At 41.0% G+C, this 17,927-nt stretch overlaps 1 protein-coding gene across 8 annotated transcripts in view; it reads right to left on the bottom strand.

The window, feature by feature from the left end:
• Nucleotides 1-12,420: 12,420 nt before the first annotated feature.
• Nucleotides 12,421-17,927, bottom strand: part of LOC110524930 (interleukin-11 receptor subunit alpha) — a 74,391-nt gene continuing 68,884 nt past the window's right edge. For 4 of the 8 annotated variants that reach the window (XM_036976607.1, XM_036976611.1, XM_036976608.1 and 1 more), the window contains one exon: nucleotides 12,421-13,849. In XM_036976607.1, coding sequence (XP_036832502.1) covers nucleotides 13,580-13,849 — 270 coding nt within the window. In that variant the 3' untranslated portion in view covers nucleotides 12,421-13,579. The remainder of the gene's footprint in view (nucleotides 13,850-17,927) is intronic. The other 4 variants (XR_005051623.1, XR_005051624.1, XR_005051625.1 and 1 more) reach the window with 4 other exon arrangements.

The raw sequence follows: 17,927 nt of genomic DNA, 5'->3' as shown, positions 1-17,927 counted from the left end.
TCTAGCAGGGTGTTGGAGCTGTGGCAGGGTGTTGGAGCTGTGGCAGGGTGTTGGAGCTGTGGCAGGGTGTTGGAGCTGTAGCAGGGTGTTGGAGCTGTACTACACCGGCTCTGATGCTCAAACTGAATGGTGACAGCTGTAGGCTTCAGTATGTTATGGAAACTGAATGGTGACAGCTGTAGGATTCAGTATGTTATGGGAACTGAATGGTGACAGCTGTAGCATTCAGTATGTTATGGAAACTGAATGGTGACAGCTGTAGCATTCAGTATATTATGGAAACTGAATGGTGACAGCTGTAGGATTCAGTATGTTATGGAAACTGAATGGTGACAGCTGTAGGATTCAGTATGTTATGGAAACTGAATGGTGACAGCTGTAGGACTCAGTATGTTATGGAAACTGAATGGTGACAGCTGTAGGATTCAGTATGTTATGGAAACTGAATGGTGACAGCTGTAGGACTCAGTATGTTATGGAAACTGAATGGTGACAGCTGTAGTATTCAGTATGTTATGGGAACTGAATGGTGACAGCTGTAGGATTCAGTATGTTATGGAAACTGAATGGTGACAGCTGTAGGATTCAGTATGTTATGGGAACTGAATGGTGACAGCTGTAGGATTCAGTATGTAATGGGAACTGAATGGTGACAGCTGTAGCATGCAGTATGTTATGGAAACTGAATGGTGACAGCTGTAGGATTCAGTATGTTATGGAAACTGAATGGTGACAGCTGTAGGATTCAGTATGTTATGGAAACTGAATGGTGACAGCTGTAGGATTCAGTATGTTATGGAAACTGAATGGTGACAGCTGTAGGACTCAGTATGTTATGGAAACTGAATGGTGACAGCTGTAGGATTCAGTATGTTATGGAAACTGAATGGTGACAGCTGTAGGATTCAGTATGTTATGGAAACTGAATGGCGACAGCTGTAGGACTCAGTATGTTATGGAAACTGAATGGTGACAGCTGTAGGATTCAGTATGTTATGGAAACTGAATGGTGACAGCTGTAGGACTCAGTATGTTATGGAAACTGAATTGTGACAGCTGTAGGATTCAGTATGTTATGGAAACTGAATGGTGACAGCTGTAGGATTCAGTATGTTATGGAAACTGAATGGTGACAGCTGTAGGACTCAGTATGTTATGGAAACTGAATGGTGACAGCTGTAGGACTCAGTATGTTATGGAAACTGAATGGTGACAGCTGTAGGATTCAGTATGTTATGGAAACTGAATGGTGACAGCTGTAGGACTCAGTATGTTATGGAAACTGAATGGTGACAGCTGTAGGATTCAGTATGTTATGGAAACTGAATGGTGACAGCTGTAGGACTCAGTATGTTATGGAAACTGAATGGTGACAGCTGTAGGATTCAGTATGTTATGGAAACTGAATGGTGACAGCTGTAGGACTCAGTATGTTATGGAAACTGAATGGTGACAGCTGTAGGACTCAGTATGTTATGGAAACTGAATGGTGACAGCTGTAGGACTCAGTATGTTATGGAAACTGAATGGTGACAGCTGTAGGATTCAGTATGTTATGGAAACTGAATGGTGACAGCTGTAGGACTCAGTATGTTATGGAAACTGAATGGTGACAGCTGTAGGATTCAGTATGTTATGGAAACTGAATGGTGACAGCTGTAGGACTCAGTATGTTATGGAAACTGAATGGTGACAGCTGTAGGATTCAGTATGTTATGGAAACTGAATGGTGACAGCTGTAGGACTCAGTATGTTATGGAAACTGAATGGTGACAGCTGTAGGATTCAGTATGTTATGGAAACTGAATGGTGACAGCTGTAGGACTCAGTATGTTATGGAAACTGAATGGTGACAGCTGTAGGATTCAGTATGTTATGGAAACTGAATGGTGACAGCTGTAGGATTCAGTATGTTATGGAAACTGAATGGTGACAGCTGTAGGATTCAGTATGTTATGGAAACTGAATGGTGACAGCTGTAGGATTCAGTATGTTATGGAAACTGAATGGTGACAGCTGTAGGACTCAGTATGTTATGGAAACTGAATGGTGACAGCTGTAGGATTCAGTATGTTATGGAAACTGAATGGTGACAGCTGTAGGATTCAGTATGTTATGGAAACTGAATGGTGACAGCTGTAGGATTCAGTATGTTATGGAAACTGAATGGTGACAGCTGTAGGATTCAGTATGTTATGGAAACTGAATGGTGACAGCTGTAGGACTCAGTGTGTTATGGAAACTGAATGGTGACAGCTGTAGGACTCAGTATGTTATGGAAACTGAATGGTGACAGCTGTAGGACTCAGTATGTTATGGAAACTGAATGGTGACAGCTGTAGGATTCAGTATGTTATGGAAACTGAATGGTGACAGCTGTAGTATTCAGTATGTTATGGGAACTGAATGGTGACAGCTGTAGGATTCAGTATGTTATGGAAACTGAATGGTGACAGCTGTAGGATTCAGTATGTTATGGGAACTGAATGGTGACAGCTGTAGGATTCAGTATGTAATGGGAACTGAATGGTGACAGCTGTAGCATGCAGTATGTTATGGAAACTGAATGGTGACAGCTGTAGGATTCAGTATGTTATGGAAACTGAATGGTGACAGCTGTAGGATTCAGTATGTTATGGAAACTGAATGGTGACAGCTGTAGGATTCAGTATGTTATGGAAACTGAATGGTGACAGCTGTAGGACTCAGTATGTTATGGAAACTGAATGGTGACAGCTGTAGGATTCAGTATGTTATGGAAACTGAATGGTGACAGCTGTAGGATTCAGTATGTTATGGAAACTGAATGGTGACAGCTGTAGGACTCAGTATGTTATGGAAACTGAATGGTGACAGCTGTAGGATTCAGTATGTTATGGAAACTGAATGGTGACAGCTGTAGGACTCAGTATGTTATGGAAACTGAATTGTGACAGCTGTAGGATTCAGTATGTTATGGAAACTGAATGGTGACAGCTGTAGGATTCAGTATGTTATGGAAACTGAATGGTGACAGCTGTAGGACTCAGTATGTTATGGAAACTGAATGGTGACAGCTGTAGGACTCAGTATGTTATGGAAACTGAATGGTGATGTATTTACCATATCTAAGGACAAGCAGGATGGATGTATTTAACATGTGTCAGGACAAGCAGGATGGATGTATTTAACATGTGTAAGGACAAGCAGGATGAATATATTTACCATGTGTAAGGACAAGCAGGATGGATGTATTTAACATGTGTAAGGACAAGCAGGATGAATGTATTTAACATGTGTAAGGACAAGCAGGATGGATGTATTTACCATATCTAAGGACAAGCAGGATGGATGTATTTAACATGTGTAAGGACAAGCAGGATGGATGTATTTAACATGTGTAAGGACAAGCAGGATGAATATATTTACCATGTGTAAGGACAAGCAGGATGAATATATTTACCATATCTAAGGACAAGCAGGATGGATGTATTTACCATGTGTAAGGACAAGCAGGATGGATGTATTTAACATGTGTAAGGACAAGCAGGATGGATGTTTTTAACATGTGTAAGGACAAGCAGGATGGATGTATTTAACATGTCACAGGACAAGCAGGATGGATGTATTTAACATGTGTAAGGACAAGCAGGATGAATATATTTACCATGTGTAAGGACAAGCAGGATGGATGTATTTGCCATGTGTAAGGACAAGCAGGATGGATGTATTTACCATATCTAAGGACAAGCAGGATGGATGTATTTACCATATCTAAGGACAAGCCGGATGGATGTATTTAACATGTGTAAGGACAAGCAGGATGGATGTATTTAACATGTGTCAGGACAAGCAGGATATATGTATTTAACATGTGTAAGGACAAGCAGGATGAATATATTTACCATGTGTAAGGACAAGCAGGATGGATGTATTTAACATGTGTAAGGAGGAGCAGGATGAATATATTTACCATGTGTAAGGACAAGCAGGATGGATGTATTTAACATGTGTAAGGACAAGCAGGATGGATGTATTTACCATGTGTAAGGACAAGCAGGATGGATGTATTTAACATGTGTAAGGACAAGCAGCCCTACACATTGTCTTAGAGAAGAGCATAATGGTAAAATATCTACCATGTCCATTGTCTTTCTGCATCAACTGAAATTATCGCAGCTGGTTTTTACAATGTGTACTAATGCAATATTAATTTTAGCATTTTATTTGTTAAAATATTATTTATTGACTTTGTAACTATTTTATGTTTTAAATCATTTATTTTAATATTGCTATATGTTAAAAAGAGACTGGATTAAACCATTATTTTCCCAAAATACTATGTGTGCTGGGTAATGTGTCTCTGTGGACCTTGGAGCTGTAGCAGGGTGTTGGAGCTGTAGCAGGGTGTTGGAGCTCTAGCAGGGTGTTGGAGCTCTAGCAGGGTGTTGGAGCTCTAGCAGGGTGTTGGAGCTCTAGCAGGGTGTTGGAGCTGTAGCAGGGTGTTGGAGCTGTAGCAGGGTGTTGGAACTGTAGCAGAGTGTTGGAGCTGTATCAGGGTGTTGGAGCTCTAGCAGGGTGTTGGAGCTGTGGCAGGGTGTTGGAGCTGTGGCAGGGTGTTGGAGCTGTGGCAGGGTGTTGGAGCTGTAGCAGGGTGTTGGAGCTGTACTACACCGGCTCTGATGCTCAAACTGAATGGTGACAGCTGTAGGCTTCAGTATGTTATGGAAACTGAATGGTGACAGCTGTAGGATTCAGTATGTTATGGGAACTGAATGGTGACAGCTGTAGCATTCAGTATGTTATGGAAACTGAATGGTGACAGCTGTAGCATTCAGTATATTATGGAAACTGAATGGTGACAGCTGTAGGATTCAGTATGTTATGGAAACTGAATGGTGACAGCTGTAGGATTCAGTATGTTATGGAAACTGAATGGTGACAGCTGTAGGACTCAGTATGTTATGGAAACTGAATGGTGACAGCTGTAGGATTCAGTATGTTATGGAAACTGAATGGTGACAGCTGTAGGACTCAGTATGTTATGGAAACTGAATGGTGACAGCTGTAGTATTCAGTATGTTATGGGAACTGAATGGTGACAGCTGTAGGATTCAGTATGTTATGGAAACTGAATGGTGACAGCTGTAGGATTCAGTATGTTATGGGAACTGAATGGTGACAGCTGTAGGATTCAGTATGTAATGGGAACTGAATGGTGACAGCTGTAGCATGCAGTATGTTATGGAAACTGAATGGTGACAGCTGTAGGATTCAGTATGTTATGGAAACTGAATGGTGACAGCTGTAGGATTCAGTATGTTATGGAAACTGAATGGTGACAGTTGTAGGATTCAGTATGTTATGGAAACTGAATGGTGACAGCTGTAGGACTCAGTATGTTATGGAAACTGAATGGTGACAGCTGTAGGATTCAGTATGTTATGGAAACTGAATGGTGACAGCTGTAGGATTCAGTATGTTATGGAAACTGAATGGTGACAGCTGTAGGACTCAGTATGTTATGGAAACTGAATGGTGACAGCTGTAGGATTCAGTATGTTATGGAAACTGAATGGTGACAGCTGTAGGACTCAGTATGTTATGGAAACTGAATTGTGACAGCTGTAGGATTCAGTATGTTATGGAAACTGAATGGTGACAGCTGTAGGATTCAGTATGTTATGGAAACTGAATGGTGACAGCTGTAGGACTCAGTATGTTATGGAAACTGAATGGTGACAGCTGTAGGACTCAGTATGTTATGGAAACTGAATGGTGACAGCTGTAGGATTCAGTATGTTATGGAAACTGAATGGTGACAGCTGTAGGACTCAGTATGTTATGGAAACTGAATGGTGACAGCTGTAGGATTCAGTATGTTATGGAAACTGAATGGTGACAGCTGTAGGACTCAGTATGTTATGGAAACTGAATGGTGACAGCTGTAGGATTCAGTATGTTATGGAAACTGAATGGTGACAGCTGTAGAACTCAGTATGTTATGGAAACTGAATGGTGACAGCTGTAGGACTCAGTATGTTATGGAAACTGAATGGTGACAGCTGTAGGACTCAGTATGTTATGGAAACTGAATGGTGACAGCTGTAGGATTCAGTATGTTATGGAAACTGAATGGTGACAGCTGTAGGACTCAGTATGTTATGGAAACTGAATGGTGACAGCTGTAGGATTCAGTATGTTATGGAAACTGAATGGTGACAGCTGTAGGACTCAGTATGTTATGGAAACTGAATGGTGACAGCTGTAGGACTCAGTATGTTATGGAAACTGAATGGTGACAGCTGTAGGACTCAGTATGTTATGGAAACTGAATGGTGACAGCTGTAGGATTCAGTATGTTATGGAAACTGAATGGTGACAGCTGTAGGACTCAGTATGTTATGGAAACTGAATTGTGACAGCTGTAGGATTCAGTATGTTATGGAAACTGAATGGTGACAGCTGTAGGACTCAGTATGTTATGGAAACTGAATGGTGACAGCTGTAGGATTCAGTATGTTATGGAAACTGAATGGTGACAGCTGTAGGACTCAGTATGTTATGGAAACTGAATTGTGACAGCTGTAGGATTCAGTATGTTATGGAAACTGAATGGTGACAGCTGTAGGATTCAGTATGTTATGGAAACTGAATGGTGACAGCTGTAGGACTCAGTATGTTATGGAAACTGAATGGTGACAGCTGTAGGACTCAGTATGTTATGGAAACTGAATGGTGATGTATTTACCATATCTAAGGACAAGCAGGATGGATGTATTTAACATGTGTCAGGACAAGCAGGATGGATGTATTTAACATGTGTAAGGACAAGCAGGATGAATATATTTACCATGTGTAAGGACAAGCAGGATGGATGTATTTAACATGTGTAAGGACAAGCAGGATGAATGTATTTAACATGTGTAAGGACAAGCAGGATGGATGTATTTACCATATCTAAGGACAAGCAGGATGGATGTATTTAACATGTGTAAGGACAAGCAGGATGGATGTATTTAACATGTGTAAGGACAAGCAGGATGAATATATTTACCATGTGTAAGGACAAGCAGGATGAATATATTTACCATATCTAAGGACAAGCAGGATGGATGTATTTACCATGTGTAAGGACAAGCAGGATGGATGTATTTAACATGTGTAAGGACAAGCAGGATGGATGTTTTTAACATGTGTAAGGACAAGCAGGATGGATGTATTTAACATGTCACAGGACAAGCAGGATGGATGTATTTAACATGTGTAAGGACAAGCAGGATGAATATATTTACCATGTGTAAGGACAAGCAGGATGGATGTATTTGCCATGTGTAAGGACAAGCAGGATGGATGTATTTACCATATCTAAGGACAAGCAGGATGGATGTATTTACCATATCTAAGGACAAGCCGGATGGATGTATTTAACATGTGTAAGGACAAGCAGGATGGATGTATTTAACATGTGTCAGGACAAGCAGGATATATGTATTTAACATGTGTAAGGACAAGCAGGATGAATATATTTACCATGTGTAAGGACAAGCAGGATGGATGTATTTAACATGTGTAAGGAGGAGCAGGATGAATATATTTACCATGTGTAAGGACAAGCAGGATGGATGTATTTAACATGTGTAAGGACAAGCAGGATGGATGTATTTACCATGTGTAAGGACAAGCAGGATGGATGTATTTAACATGTGTAAGGACAAGCAGCCCTACACATTGTCTTAGAGAAGAGCATAATGGTAAAATATCTACCATGTCCATTGTCTTTCTGCATCAACTGAAATTATCGCAGCTGGTTTTTACAATGTGTACTAATGCAATATTAATTTTAGCATTTTATTTGTTAAAATATTATTTATTGACTTTGTAACTATTTTATGTTTTAAATCATTTATTTTAATATTGCTATATGTTAAAAAGAGACTGGATTAAACCATTATTTTCCCAAAATACTATGTGTGCTGGGTAATGTGTCTCTGTGGACCTTGGAGCTGTAGCAGGGTGTTGGAGCTGTAGCAGGGTGTTGGAGCTCTAGCAGGGTGTTGGAGCTCTAGCAGGGTGTTGGAGCTCTAGCAGGGTGTTGGAGCTCTAGCAGGGTGTTGGAGCTGTAGCAGGGTGTTGGAGCTGTAGCAGGGTGTTGGAACTGTAGCAGAGTGTTGGAGCTGTATCAGGGTGTTGGAGCTCTAGCAGGGTGTTGGAGCTGTGGCAGGGTGTTGGAGCTGTGGCAGGGTGTTGGAGCTGTGGCAGGGTGTTGGAGCTGTAGCAGGGTGTTGGAGCTGTACTACACCGGCTCTGATGCTCAAACTGAATGGTGACAGCTGTAGGCTTCAGTATGTTATGGAAACTGAATGGTGACAGCTGTAGGATTCAGTATGTTATGGGAACTGAATGGTGACAGCTGTAGCATTCAGTATGTTATGGAAACTGAATGGTGACAGCTGTAGCATTCAGTATATTATGGAAACTGAATGGTGACAGCTGTAGGATTCAGTATGTTATGGAAACTGAATGGTGACAGCTGTAGGATTCAGTATGTTATGGAAACTGAATGGTGACAGCTGTAGGACTCAGTATGTTATGGAAACTGAATGGTGACAGCTGTAGGATTCAGTATGTTATGGAAACTGAATGGTGACAGCTGTAGGACTCAGTATGTTATGGAAACTGAATGGTGACAGCTGTAGTATTCAGTATGTTATGGGAACTGAATGGTGACAGCTGTAGGATTCAGTATGTTATGGAAACTGAATGGTGACAGCTGTAGGATTCAGTATGTTATGGGAACTGAATGGTGACAGCTGTAGGATTCAGTATGTAATGGGAACTGAATGGTGACAGCTGTAGCATGCAGTATGTTATGGAAACTGAATGGTGACAGCTGTAGGATTCAGTATGTTATGGAAACTGAATGGTGACAGCTGTAGGATTCAGTATGTTATGGAAACTGAATGGTGACAGTTGTAGGATTCAGTATGTTATGGAAACTGAATGGTGACAGCTGTAGGACTCAGTATGTTATGGAAACTGAATGGTGACAGCTGTAGGATTCAGTATGTTATGGAAACTGAATGGTGACAGCTGTAGGATTCAGTATGTTATGGAAACTGAATGGTGACAGCTGTAGGACTCAGTATGTTATGGAAACTGAATGGTGACAGCTGTAGGATTCAGTATGTTATGGAAACTGAATGGTGACAGCTGTAGGACTCAGTATGTTATGGAAACTGAATTGTGACAGCTGTAGGATTCAGTATGTTATGGAAACTGAATGGTGACAGCTGTAGGATTCAGTATGTTATGGAAACTGAATGGTGACAGCTGTAGGACTCAGTATGTTATGGAAACTGAATGGTGACAGCTGTAGGACTCAGTATGTTATGGAAACTGAATGGTGACAGCTGTAGGATTCAGTATGTTATGGAAACTGAATGGTGACAGCTGTAGGACTCAGTATGTTATGGAAACTGAATGGTGACAGCTGTAGGATTCAGTATGTTATGGAAACTGAATGGTGACAGCTGTAGGACTCAGTATGTTATGGAAACTGAATGGTGACAGCTGTAGGATTCAGTATGTTATGGAAACTGAATGGTGACAGCTGTAGGACTCAGTATGTTATGGAAACTGAATGGTGACAGCTGTAGGACTCAGTATGTTATGGAAACTGAATGGTGACAGCTGTAGGACTCAGTATGTTATGGAAACTGAATGGTGACAGCTGTAGGATTCAGTATGTTATGGAAACTGAATGGTGACAGCTGTAGGACTCAGTATGTTATGGAAACTGAATGGTGACAGCTGTAGGATTCAGTATGTTATGGAAACTGAATGGTGACAGCTGTAGGACTCAGTATGTTATGGAAACTGAATGGTGACAGCTGTAGGATTCAGTATGTTATGGAAACTGAATGGTGACAGCTGTAGGACTCAGTATGTTATGGAAACTGAATGGTGACAGCTGTAGGATTCAGTATGTTATGGAAACTGAATGGTGACAGCTGTAGGACTCAGTATGTTATGGAAACTGAATGGTGACAGCTGTAGGATTCAGTATGTTATGGAAACTGAATGGTGACAGCTGTAGGATTCAGTATGTTATGGAAACTGAATGGTGACAGCTGTAGGATTCAGTATGTTATGGAAACTGAATGGTGACAGCTGTAGGATTCAGTATGTTATGGAAACTGAATGGTGACAGCTGTAGGATTCAGTATGTTATGGAAACTGAATGGTGACAGCTGTAGGATTCAGTATGTTATGGAAACTGAATGGTGACAGCTGTAGGATTCAGTATGTTATGGAAACTGAATGGTGACAGCTGTAGGATTCAGTATGTTATGGAAACTGAATGGTGACAGCTGTAGGACTCAGTGTGTTATGGAAACTGAATGGTGACAGCTGTAGGACTCAGTATGTTATGGAAACTGAATGGTGACAGCTGTAGGACTCAGTATGTTATGGAAACTGAATGGTGACAGCTGTAGGATTCAGTATGTTATGGAAACTGAATGGTGACAGCTGTAGGACTCAGTATGTTATGGAAACTGAATGGTTACAGCTGTAGGATTCAGTATGTTATGGAAACTGAATGGTGACAGCTGTAGGACTCAGTATGTTATGGAAACTGAATGGTGACAGCTGTAGGATTCAGTATGTTATGGAAACTGAATGGTGACAGCTGTAGGATTCAGTATGTTATGGAAACTGAATGGTGACAGCTGTAGGACTCAGTATGTTATGGAAACTGAATGGTGACAGCTGTAGGATTCAGTATGTTATGGAAACTGAATGGTGACAGCTGTAGGATTCAGTATGTTATGGAAACTGAATGGTGACAGCTGTAGGACTCAGTATGTTATGGAAACTGAATGGTGACAGCTGTAGGATTCAGTATGTTATGGAAACTGAATGGTGACAGCTGTAGGATTCAGTATGTTATGGAAACTGAATGGTGACAGCTGTAGGATTCAGTATGTTATGGAAACTGAATGGTGACAGCTGTAGGATTCAGTATGTTATGGAAACTGAATGGTGACAGCTGTAGGACTCAGTATGTTATGGAAACTGAATGGTGACAGCTGTAGGATTCAGTATGTTATGGAAACTGAATGGTGACAGCTGTAGGATTCAGTATGTTATGGAAACTGAATGGTGACAGCTGTAGGATTCAGTATGTTATGGAAACTGAATGGTGACAGCTGTAGGATTCAGTATGTTATGGAAACTGAATGGTGACAGCTGTAGGACTCAGTGTGTTATGGAAACTGAATGGTGACAGCTGTAGGACTCAGTATGTTATGGAAACTGAATGGTGACAGCTGTAGGACTCAGTATGTTATGGAAACTGAATGGTGACAGCTGTAGGATTCAGTATGTTATGGAAACTGAATGGTGACAGCTGTAGGACTCAGTATGTTATGGAAACTGAATGGTTACAGCTGTAGGATTCAGTATGTTATGGAAACTGAATGGTGACAGCTGTAGGACTCAGTATGTTATGGAAACTGAATGGTGACAGCTGTAGGATTCAGTATGTTATGGAAACTGAATGGTGACAGCTGTAGGATTCAGTATGTTATGGAAACTGAATGGTGACAGCTGTAGGACTCAGTATGTTATGGAAACTGAATGGTGACAGCTGTAGGATTCAGTATGTTATGGAAACTGAATGGTGACAGCTGTAGGATTCAGTATGTTATGGAAACTGAATGGTGACAGCTGTAGGACTCAGTATGTTATGGAAACTGAATGGTGACAGCTGTAGGATTCAGTATGTTATGGAAACTGAATGGTGACAGCTGTAGGATTCAGTATGTTATGGAAACTGAATGGTGACAGCTGTAGGATTCAGTATGTTATGGAAACTGAATGGTGACAGCTGTAGGACTCAGTATGTTATGGAAACTGAATGGTGACAGCTGTAGGATTCAGTATGTTATGGAAACTGAATGGTGACAGCTGTAGGATTCAGTATGTTATGGAAACTGAATGGTGACAGCTGTAGGATTCAGTATGTTATGGAAACTGAATGGTGACAGCTGTAGGATTCAGTATGTTATGGAAACTGAATGGTGACAGCTGTAGGACTCAGTATGTTATGTAAACTGAATGGTGACAGCTGTAGGATTCAGTATGTTATGGAAACTGAATGGTGACAGCTGTAGGATTCAGTATGTTATGGAAACTGAATGGTGACAGCTGCAGGATTCAGTATGTTATGGAAATGGTTGACTTCCTCTGAGAACATCTTGGATAGACATTCTCTCACAATAAAAAAAAAGTATAATATTGTGTCTAACTTTCTGACTCATATTCAGGATTAATTCAGGACTAGCTGTAGTCACAGTAGCATCCACATGTATGTAGAAGTGTTTAGAAACATTATATCCTTATTTAGAATAAAAGTGACTCCAAAATGACACAATGCATGATTTACCATTCATTATTATTGGGTAAATGATCTAAAACACAACCAAAACAAATAGCAAATGCATCCAACAATAAAAATGTCACTGTCCCATTTATTTTAGAGCTCACTGTATTTAGGGCACATGGTGCCAATTGGGATGTATAGGAACAAACACACTGGGACATCTAGTGCATTAGAGCTTCATATCATTGACTGGGGAATGGTGCACAGTGGAACAGCCTCTAAAAACAACAGAATATATACATGAACTACATTTAACTCTGTTGGTTAAGATAGAACACAGAAGAATCTTCAACAGGATCCATGCATAGGTACTAGCTGGAGAGAACCTTGTAGTCCTCAAAGACACCCAGCGAGGCTTTAACTCTTTAAGTAAAGACACCTTGTGTTTCCCATGACTACACAGCGATGTAAAGAAACCAACAAATAACATCACTATCACTGTCATTTAGAGCAGAATAACGCTGTGGGATGTTGGGAAACGGGACGGAGGAGAACTGATGTCATGCTGGTTGGTGGGGCCACATTACGTCTGGTCGGGGTCGGGAGAGAGGATAACTGTTCCCAGACCAATGTAACCTCAAGCTACCCACATACACACATTAAGTAATGACATCGTCCTGACACTGTCTGTGACTGGTCAGCATGGAAATGACAGGACTCCTCTTTCTCAACCACTGACCAATAGCAGTAGCCTTGCAGAGTGTTCCTTCTCTTTTTCTGCTGAAGTAAAGAGAATGCCAACCTGTCTATAACCTCTTTATAACCTGTCTATACTGCCAACCTGTCTATAACCTCTTTATAACCTGTCTATACTGCCAATCGGTCTATAACTTCTCCACAACCTGTCTATAACCTCTTTATAACCTGTTTATAACCTGTCTATATTGCCAACCGGTCTATATATCGGTAATGCCTTTTGCTTTAGAAAATTGGAAAACTCTTGTTTCTTCTTCTCCTCTTTCAGCATTCCATTAGTCACGAGTAATAAAGGACCATCATCAGGAATACAATGTGAACCTTGTTCAGTCAGTCAGTCAGGGGAGGAGACAGACAGATACTAATCCCTCCTTCCTTTGACTTCATGTTTACTGGTGCTGTACTGTCACTGAGGCCCACAGCCAATCAGAAGAGGTTGAACTCCAGTGGGAGGAGTCAGTCAGTCGGTCCATCATGTCTGTCTATCGGCAGGCAGCGACCAGGCCAAGCACTCACTCCAGATGGGTTGTTGGCAGCGTGGTGAGTCTCCTGGTAGGTTGTGGGTAGTGTGGTGAGTCTCCTGGTAGGTTGTGGGTAGCGTGGTGAGTCTCCTGGTAGGTTGTGGGTAGCGTGGTGAGTCTCCTGGTAGGTTGTGGGTAGTGTGTTGTGGACGCTGCAGACAGCTGGTAGAGGTATGGCCTGGTGGAGAGGAGGGGCCAACCTAGGCTGAGGAGAGAAGGGAGGAGGAGGGAAGTTAAGTTGCAGAGAACAGGAGAGGAAGGAGGAGAGAAGAGAGAGGAGGAGAGAAGAGAAAAGGAGAGAAGAGAGGAGAGAAGAAGAGAGGAGGAGAGGAGGAGAGAAAATGAGGAGGAAAAGAAGAGAGGAGGAGAGAAGAGAGGAGGAGAGGAGGAGGAAAGAAGAGAGAAGGAGAGGAGAGAGGAGGAGAGGAGAGAAGAGGAGAGAAGAGAGGAGGAGAGAAGAGAGGAGAGGAGAGAGGAGGAGAGGAAAGAGGAGGAGAGGAAAGAGGAGAGAAGAGGAGAGAAGAGAGGAGGAGAGGAGGAGAGAAGAGAGGAGGAGAGGAGAGAAGAGAGGAGGAGAGAAGAGGAGAGAAGAGAGGAGGAGAGGAGAGGAAAGAGGAGAAGAGAGGAGGAGAGAAGAGAGGAGGAAAAGAGGAACAACACAGAAATCACCTCATGGTTAAGGTTATAGTCAAAACAATGGCTGCTCACAGTTGTAGTAAAAGTGATACTACAGAGTTACTGGTTTATAGTAACAGCTCTGGTGGACGTTCCTGCAGTCAACATACCAATTGTACGCTCCCTCAAAACTTGAGAGATCTGTGGCATTGTGTTGTGTGACAAAACTGCACATTATAGTGGCCTTTTATTATCCCCAGCACAAGGTACACCTGTGTAATGACCATGCTGTTTAACCACCTTCTTGATATACCACAACTGTCAGCTGGATGGATTATCTTGGCAAAGGAGAAACGCTCACGAATAGAGGTGTAAACACATTTGTTCACAGAATTTGAGGGAAATACTTTTTTTTGTGTGTGGAAGATTTCTGGGTTCTTTAATTTCAGCTCATGAAACATGGGACCAACACTTTACATGTTGTGTTTATATTTTTGTTGAGTGTAGTTGATCCCTGCTAAAGTTCACTCACTGCTGGTTCTGTTTTACTATGCAGCATATTGCAGGAGGACATCCTTCCCAACTGCACAGGAAAACTCAACTTCTACTGTTTCACTATTTCAGCCAGAGACAACAATAAACCTGTCCTGATATAGAACAACCTAGACATTATTCAGCATTATCCAGGCTAATAAACCTGTCCTGATATAAAACAACCCAGACATTATCCAGGCTAATAAACCTGTCCTGATTTAGAACAAACTAGACATTATCCAGGCTAATAAACCTATCCTGATATAGAACAACCTATACATTATCCAGGCTAATAAACCTGTCCTTTTCTAGAACAACCTAGACATTATTCAGCATTATCCAGGCTAATAAACCTGTCCTGTTCTAGAACAACCTAGACATTATGCAGCATTATCCAGGCTAATAAACCTGTCCTGTTCTAAAACAACCTGGACATTATCCAGCCTAATAAACCTGTCCTGATATAGAACAACATAGACATTATTCAGCATTATCCAGGCTAATAAACCTGTCCTGATATAGAACAACCTAGACATTATCCAGGCTAATAAACACTGTCCTGTTCTAGAACAAACTAGACATTATGCAGCATTATCCAGGCTAATAAACCTGTCCTGTTCTAAAACAACCTGGACATTATCCAGGCTAATAAACACAGTCTTGTTCTAGAACAACCTACACATTATTCAGCATTATCCAGGCTAATAAACCTGTCCTGATATAGAACAACCTAGACATTATTCAGCATTATCCTGGCTAATAAACCTGTCCTCATATAGAACAACCTAGACATTATCCAGGCTAATAAACCTATCCTGATATAGAACAACCTAGAATTTATCCAGGCTAATAAACCTGTCCTGTTCTAGAACAACCTATACATTATTCAGCATTATCCAGGCTAATAAACCTGTCCTGTTCTAGAACAACCTAGACATTATTCATCATTATCCAGGCTAATAAACCTGTCCTCATATATAACAACCTAGACATTATCCAGGCTAATAAACCTATCCTGATATAGAACAACCTAGACATTATCCAGGCTAATAAACCTGTCCTGTTCTAGAACAACCTATACATTATTCAGCATTATCCAGGCTAATAAACCTGTCCTGATATAGAACAACCTAGACATTATCCAGGCTAATTAACACTGTCCTGTTCTAGAACAACCTAGACATTATGCAGCCTAATAAACACTGTCCTGTTCTAGAACAACCTGGACATTATCCAGGCTAACAAACACTGTCCTGTTCTAGAACAACCTAGACATTATGCAGCCTAATAAACACTGTCCTGTTCTAGAACAACCTAGACATTATGCAGCCTAATAAACACAGTCCTGTTCTAGAACAACCTAGACATGATGGAGCCTAATAAACACTGTCCTGTTCTAGAACAACCTGGACATTATCCAGGCTAATAAACACTGTCCTGTTCTAGAACAACCTAGACATTATCCAGGCTAATAAACACAGTCCTGTTATAGACCAACCTAGACATTATGCAGCCTAATAAACACTGTCCTGTTCTAGAACAACCTACACATTATTCAGCATTATCCAGCCTAATAAACACAGTCCTGTTCTAGAACAACCTAGACATTATGCAGCATAATAAACACTGTCCTGTTCTAGAACAACCTAGACATTATCCAGGCTAACAAACACTGTCCTGTTCTAGAACAACCTAGACATTATGCAGCCTAATAAACACTGTCCTGTTCTAGAACAACCTGGACATGATGGAGCCTAATAAACACTGTCCTGTTCTAGAACAACCTGGACATTATCCAGGCTAATAAACACTGTCCTGTTCTAGAACAACCTAGACATTATCCAGGCTAATAAACACAGTCCTGTTATAGACCAACCTAGACATTATGCAGCCTAATAAACACTGTCCTGTTCTAGAACAACCTACACATTATTCAGCATTATCCAGCCTAATAAACACAGTCCTGTTCTAGAAAAACCTAGACATTATGCAGCATAATAAACACTGTCCTGTTCTAGAACAACCTAGACATTATCCAGGCTAACAAACACTGTCCTGTTCTAGAACAACCTAGACATTATGCAGCCTAATAAACACTGTCCTGTTCTAGAACAACCTGGACATTATCCAGGCTAATAAACCTGTCCTGATATAGAACAACCTAGACATTATGGAGCCTAATAAACACTGTCCTGTTCTAGAACAACCTGGACATTATCCAGTCTAATAAACACTGTCCTGTTCTAGAACAACCTAGACATTATCCAGGCTAATAAACACAGTCCTGTTATAGACCAACCTAGACATTATGCAGCCTAATAAACACTGTCCTGTTCTAGAACAACCTACACATTATTCAGCATTATCCAGCCTAATAAACACAGTCCTGTTCTAGAACAACCTAGACATTATGCAGCATAATAAACAATGTCCTGTTCTAGAACAACCCTAGACATTATCCAGGCTAATAAACACTGTCCTGTTCTAAAACAACCTGGACATTATCCAGGCTAATAAACACAGTCTTGTTCTAGAACAACCTACACATTATTCAGCATTATCCAGGCTAATAAACCTGTCCTGATATAGAACAACCTAGACATTATTCAGCATTATCCTGGCTAATAAACCTGTCCTCATATAGAACAACCTAGACATTATCCAGGCTAATAAACCTATCCTGATATAGAACAACCTAGAATTTATCCAGGCTAATAAACCTGTCCTGTTCTAGAACAACCTATACATTATTCAGCATTATCCAGGCTAATAAACCTGTCCTGTTCTAGAACAACCTAGACATTATTCATCATTATCCCGGCTAATAAACCTGTCCTCATATAGAACAACCAAGACATTATCCAGGCTAATAAACCTATCCTGATATAGAACAACCTAGACATTATCCAGGCTAATAAACCTGTCCTGTTCTAGAACAACCTATACATTATTCAGCATTATCCAGGCTAATAAACCTGTCCTGATATAGAACAACCTAGACATTATCCAGGCTAATTAACACTGTCCTGTTCTAGAACAACCTAGACATTATGCAGCCTAATAAACACTGTCCTGTTCTAGAACAACCTGGACATTATCCAGGCTAACAAACACTGTCCTGTTCTAGAACAACC

Source organism: Oncorhynchus mykiss, chromosome 5 (assembly GCF_013265735.2).
Source record: "Oncorhynchus mykiss isolate Arlee chromosome 5, USDA_OmykA_1.1, whole genome shotgun sequence".
Lineage (NCBI taxonomy): Eukaryota > Metazoa > Chordata > Actinopteri > Salmoniformes > Salmonidae > Oncorhynchus > Oncorhynchus mykiss.
This window is presented reverse-complemented; position numbering and strand designations above follow the sequence as displayed.